The sequence below is a fragment of the Elephantulus edwardii genome, unplaced genomic scaffold, assembly GCF_000299155.1.
Source record: "Elephantulus edwardii isolate Elephantulus edwardi_28Jun2011 unplaced genomic scaffold, EleEdw1.0 scaffold00026, whole genome shotgun sequence".
Lineage (NCBI taxonomy): Eukaryota > Metazoa > Chordata > Mammalia > Macroscelidea > Macroscelididae > Elephantulus > Elephantulus edwardii.
The window spans coordinates 18,262,736-18,269,320 of NW_006399776.1; the positions used below are offsets into that span (position 1 = coordinate 18,262,736).

At 36.3% G+C, this 6,585-nt stretch overlaps 1 protein-coding gene across 1 annotated transcript; it reads left to right on the forward strand.

Annotated features, from left to right (window-relative positions):
• Window positions 1-5,649: 5,649 nt before the first annotated feature.
• Window positions 5,650-6,585, forward strand: LOC102855034 (olfactory receptor 4F15-like; the record flags this gene model as incomplete). The annotated part of the gene is made up of 1 exon (XM_006883247.1): window positions 5,650-6,585. A coding segment is annotated over exon 1 (936 nt), but the record flags the coding sequence as incomplete, so codon positions are not given.

The following is a 6,585-nucleotide window of genomic DNA, read 5'->3' on the forward strand; positions in this document are numbered from 1 at the left end:
TAGAGATGCCAGAAGAAGAATTGACGCCTTTGAGTTTTGGTACTGGAGAAGAGTTCTGAATATCTGTGGACTTCCAAAGGAACATTTAGATACATTTTGAGAGGTGCAAACAGAGTGCAACTTGGAGGTATGATTGACAAAGCTTCATCTTTCATATTTTAGACATTCTTTGAAAAGGGACAGTGTGCTTTGAAAGATGGAGGATCAGGAAAGGAGAAGACGACCCCAACAAGACAGTTTGACACAAAGGCTTCAGCAATGGGCTCGAGTCAGAGGTGATGAAGATGGTACAAGATAGGACAAGGCTCAGGTCAGCTGTTGATGGGGTCACTATGAGTCATACTAGACTTGGTGGCACCTGACAACAACAATACGCTTCCACTCATCAGTCAATTTACCAGGTTTTGGTACCTTCCATGTTGTTTCAATGTTGAGATCTATACCTTCAGTATTTCAAATGCAAAATGTTAGATTTTTCAGTAGAGCTCTGAGACTTAGATAGGAAGAAGGACCTGGACATCTACTTCTGAAGAAATTGATCAGTGAATACTATGTGAATAGCAGTGAAATGTCCGATATAATATGGTAAGATGAGTTCCTTAGTTTGAAAAGCACTTAAAAGGAGATAGAGTGACACAGTGACGGCAACAATTGGCTTAAATACAGCAATGATTGTGGTGTGACACAGGGCCAGACAACAGTCATGGTGTTTTGGTATCAGACCAACCTAGTATCTAAAAACAACCTAACACATATGAGTCCAGACATTAATACACTCTTGATAAAAATTAAAAGTAGGCATTTTTTCCCAAATTTTTTCCTACCATAGACTCTTTTGAAATGGTTTTTTTTATACATGTGCTTTAATAACCTATTTTCAGCTAAACTTATATCATGATCATGCTTCTTATAACTTCAGTAGATTATTGTTTCTATACAAGTACTTGGATAGCTTCCTTCCTTGGAAGTAGTATGAACAATTTGTCTATTGTGAGCATTAAAGTTATTTTAGATTCCTCTTTCTATAAAGACTGATGTAATAGATTTGGGAGTTCTAGTGGCCTAGTGGTAAGAAGTTGTGCTGAAATACCAAAAGCAGGAGGTTTGAATACACCAGCTGCTCCTTGGGAGAAGAATGGGCAATAACCTTCCACGCAATTTACTGCCTTCAAAACACAATGGAGGGTCACCTCAACTTTGGTTCCAACTTGATAAAACACAACAACATAGCTTTCCTGTTGTTATTACTTGCCATTTTCTTTAAAGTGGAATTTGTCATAATGATACATTTTTAACTTTTGACAAAGGGTATGTTTTTGTGTTCTCTGGAAAAGTTGTATCAATTAGCACCCTCATGATCAATAAGTTATTAAGCCATTAAATTGGAATCAACTTATAATTGATCCTCCACCGGGTTTTCAGAGGCTACATTTAGCACTGTGAGGAGACCGTCTATCTTTGTTCCTCAGAGATGCTGGTAGATTTGAGTCATGCACTTTTGGGTTGATAGTGCAACTCTTTAACTGCTAGAGCACCAAAGCTCCCTCGTTATCAGTATATGAGTATCCATTTTCTAATAGTCTCCTCCATAAATAAATTACCAATTAAAGAAAAGAAATCTTTCAAAATTTACTCAGTGTAAAATAATGCATAAGTTGTCTCATTTAAATCTATTATATCGCTAATGAGAAATTTACTTTTGATATGATTATTATTATGATTCTTTTTGTCAATAGACTATGTTTTGTTTAATTTTAACTTGATAGTGACTTTTTTTGCTTTTCTGTTTGGAAATAGCAATATACTAAGAATTTTAATTCTTTGATATTTTTAACTGTTTTCCACAGTTTTCACTTTTATGTTTACAGTGCTTGTTTGTATGCATGTGTGTATATGTATATCTGTATAGATAATATGTGACTTTTCATATTTTTATCCAGAATTTATGAATAAAAGGATAACTTTAAAACAAACCTTTCAACTCAGTGCTTGCCTAAATAGTCTATGCTTTCTTTTGATCTATATCTTGTTTATTTTAACATGTAAGTATTAATATGAAATAATAAGAATTATCTTGAATAATTCACTTTGTCCACACTGATGTGATTTGCTTCAACAGTAGTTTCCTGATAAAGTTACTGTAAGGTTAACTTTAGTCCTTTTTTTTCTCATTCTTCACAATGAAATTTTTGTGAAGTTTGAAAGCATAAATATGATTAGACTATTGCTTAAAATTCTTGTGTTTTTCTATTGCTGTTAGAAAAAAAGAAAAAGATTGACAAATAGTCATGTCTGAATTCTGCTTGTCATATCATTCCAGGGTGATCTCAACCCTTCATCCTCTTGTCCCATTGGTCTTCTACCTTCAGCCTTTGCACATAGCATTTACTCTCTCTGGACTACTTTACTTAGTAATAACTTCATATTTAGCAAAGTCCAGAGGAGAGATCACTTCGATGAGTTTTACTGTTTTCATAGGAGTTAGCTTGATTCCTTCATGTAAACTATGTTAATTGTATCTATATTTATGACTAACTAACCTAGCTTCACCATAATACTACGTTGTTATTGTTCTTAGGTGTCATTGAGTCAACTATGACTCACAGTGACTCAATGAACAACAAGCCAGAACCTTGTCCTCTCAAATGCTTTTCTCACAATCCGATATGCTCAAGGCCATTGTTCCTGTCATGTGTCAATCCAGCTCATATAGGATCATCTTGCCTTTTTTCTGACCCTCTACCTTTCCCAGCATGAGGTCTTTTTCCAAGGTTTGGCCCCTCCTGACAACATGAACAAAGTATATCTGATAATTTTTACCACCCTTGACACTAAGAAGCACCCTTGTTGCACTTTATCCAAGATGTATTTGTTTGTTTTTTATTTCTTTGTCTGTGGTATATTAGAAATTTTCCAATACCATAATTCCAAGGGAAAATATCTTCAATTTTCCCTATTCTTTGTCCAATTATTGTTGTTTTTAGGTGCTATCGAGTGTGACTTATAGCAACTCAGTGAATAACAGATCTGAACTGTGTCCTATCTTACGCAAACCTCACAATGTCTGACACACTTGAATTCATTGCTACAGTCTGTGTCATTCCACATGGTTGGGAGTCTTTCTCTCTTTCACTGTCCTCCCACCTTTCTAAACATGATGTCCTTCTCCAATGGATGCGCTCTCTGAGCAACCTGTCCAAAGTATATGCAAGATGAAGCTTCATTATCCTTGCCTCCAAGGAACACTCTGCACTTTTTCTAAGACATATCTGTTTGATCTTTAGTAAAACCAGGAATATTCAGTACTTTCTCTAACACCACAGCTCAAAGGCATCAATTTTTCTTCTGCCATCCCTATTCATTATGCAGCTCTTAGCAGCATAGTGACTGAGGCCATGGTCTGAATCAGATGCAACTTAGTCCTCAAACTAACAACCTTGCTCCACAATAATTTAGAGAGGGCTCTGACTGCAGACTTTCTTAGTACAACACTTTTCCTGATCTCTTAAATGCTGTTACCAACTGTATTGATTATGGATCTAAGTAGGATGAAGTTGTTGACAGTTTCAATCTTTTATCCATCATGATGGTGCCTCTTTGTCCGGTGATGAGAATTTTTTTTTTCTTGATGTTGATATGCAATCCATTTTGAAGGTTGCAGTGTTTAATCTTCTTTGGCAAGTGCTTCAAGTTTTCCTCACTCTTAGCAAGCAGGGTTGTGTCTGTTTTTACAGAACAGTACATAGACAGAGAACTTCCAGAAATTCAATCTGGATTTAGAAGAGGACATGGCACCAGGAATGTCATTGCTAGTGGATCCTTGCTGAAAGCAAAGAATACCAGAAAAATGTCTGTGATTTATTGAATATGAAAAGACGTTTGGCTGTAGAGATTATAAGAAATTATGCTTAATAGTGAGAAGAATGTGAATTCCAGAGCACTTAATTGTGTTCATGCAAAATCTATTCTTCAACCAGGAAGCTGTTGCGTGAACAGAACAAGAGAACACTAAAGTTAAGAAAGATGTAGTCAGGGTTGTATCTTTTCTGCAAACTGTCCAAGAACCTGGACTCTGTTAAGAAGAATATCCAACTACAGCCTGTAAAATTGGGTCTGTTTACTGCACATCTTGAAATAATACATGACATAAAAGAAATGTTCTGTCTTAGGGATATTAGTTCAATAGATAAAAAAAGTTCACCAATTTTCCAAAATACTTTGTGCATGTCAGTGAAGATTTCTTTTAATACCTGAAATTAAAACCAACTAAATCTTATGCAGGAAAATATATTGCTGAAGATCATTCCAAAATGCCTAAAATAGTACATTGTCAGGGAGCTGTCAGAGGTTCAAGCTGGGTTTAGAAGAGACTGGCACCAGGGCTATCATTGAAAGCAAAGAATACATAAAAGAATATATATACTTGTGTTTCATTAACTGTACAAAGGCATTTTACTAAACATCATAACAAATTATGGCTTAAATTGAGAATAATGGGGATCCCACACATTTGATTATACTCATACAAAACTTAAACATAGAGCAAGATGTTACTGTCTGAATAGAAAAAGGGAACATTGAATGGTTTGATATCATGAATGGTAGTATCAGGGCTGTATCTTTTCTACATACTAATTCAATCTGTGTGCTGAGGATATAATCTGAGAAAATGTACTTTATGAAGAAGAATGTGGCATCAGGTTTGAGGGAAGACTCGTGAACAAACTATATCATGCAGATGATACAGCTTTGCTTGCTGAAAGTGAAGAGGACTTGAAATACTTCAGATCAATACTCCAGTCTTCAATATAGATTATATCTCAACGTTAAAAAGGCAAAAATCGTCACTGCTGGAGAGATGGAGAAAATATTGAATATGCCAATTATTTTCTCTTACTTGGATCCACAAACAACACCCTTAATACCAGCACTCAAGAAAAAAAAAGTTGTGTGGCAGTAGGAAGTCTGCTGTCGAAGACCTCTCCAAATAACTAAGGAGCAAAGATATGAGTTTAAAAACTGAGGTACATCTGATTCAGTCCATGGTCTTCTCACTCAGTTGCTATGCAATACAGCTGTACAAGAAATAAAGGTAGAAGAAGAAGAATCTATGTCTTCAATTTGTGGTGTTGGAGAAGATTACAGGCTATCCCATGGACTATAAAACAACAAAAAACTATATCTTGAAGGAAGTGCAGCCAGAATGCTCCTTGGAGGCAAAAATGGCAAAGCTTTATCTCACACTTTTGGGCATGTTGCTAGGAGGTGCCATTTCTTGGAATCATGGTAGAAAGACGGGAATCTACTCTCATGCAATTTATTGCCTTTGAAACCTCACGACATAGTCAGTTGTGGATTGATTTTGACTTGATATGTAACATTTAAATTTTTTTGCAAAAAGAGATTATGCTTGGAAAAGAGGAATACCCACCAACTGAGTGGATTGACACAGTGACTGCTGCAATAGATTCAAACATGTCAGAGATGATTAGGAATGTGCAGTATAGAACACAACAGAGATTGTTGATAGATTCACTGTAAGTCATACTTCATGACACCTAACAACAACACATAATTTCTGCCAATGTTTATTTCTGTAATTGCTTTTGTTATTTGTTTGTTGTGTTCTTTTAGGAAACAATGAAGTCAATGTATGAAGCAAATTTTTCTGAGGTTGCTGAGTTTGTGTTCCTGGGACTTTCTACCTCTAGATCAATGCAGCATGTCCTCCTTATCTTCTCTACAGTGTTGTATGTAATGATTTTTCTGGGAAATCTCCTTGTTATGTTTACTGTATCCTTTGACTCTCATTTGCATTCCCCTATGTACTTCCTATTAGCCAACCTTTCATTTGTTGATTTATGTCTATCTACTTTAATAGTTCCTAAGATGATCTTTGACTTGTCCTCTGGGCAAAACAGAATATCATTTCAAGGATGTGTCATACAGATTTTTGTGCTTCACGTCTTGGGTGGATCTGAGATGGGGCTGCTCATAGCCATGGCCTTGGACAGATATGTGGCCATTTGTAAGCCCCTTCACTACCTGAGCATCATGAGCCCACGGATGTGCATTTGGCTTATGGTTGGTTCTTGGGTTATTGGTCTCATTCATTCAGCAGTCCAGCTAGCTTTTGTTGCCCATTTGCATTTCTGTGGCCCTAATGAGATAGATAGTTTTTACTGTGATCTACCTCGCTTTATCAAACTTGCCTGCACAGACACCTACAAACTGGAATTCATGATTACTGCCAACAGTGGGATAATTTCCACTGGGACCTTTTTATTATTGATTTTCTCTTATATATTTATTCTGATCACAGTACAAAAACACTCTTCAGGTGCACTCTCCAAGGCTCTTTCTACCCTTTCAGCTCACCTAGCTGTAGTGGTTTTATTCTTCGGACCATGCATGTTTTTCTATTTGTGGCCATTTTCCACAGTGCCAGTCGATAAATTCCTTGCCATTTTGGACTGTTTGATTACACCTGTATTGAATCCTGCCATTTACACACTGAGGAATAAGGATATGAAGTCGGCAATGAGCAGACTATGTAGCCAATTCTTGAGTTTGAGAAAGATCATC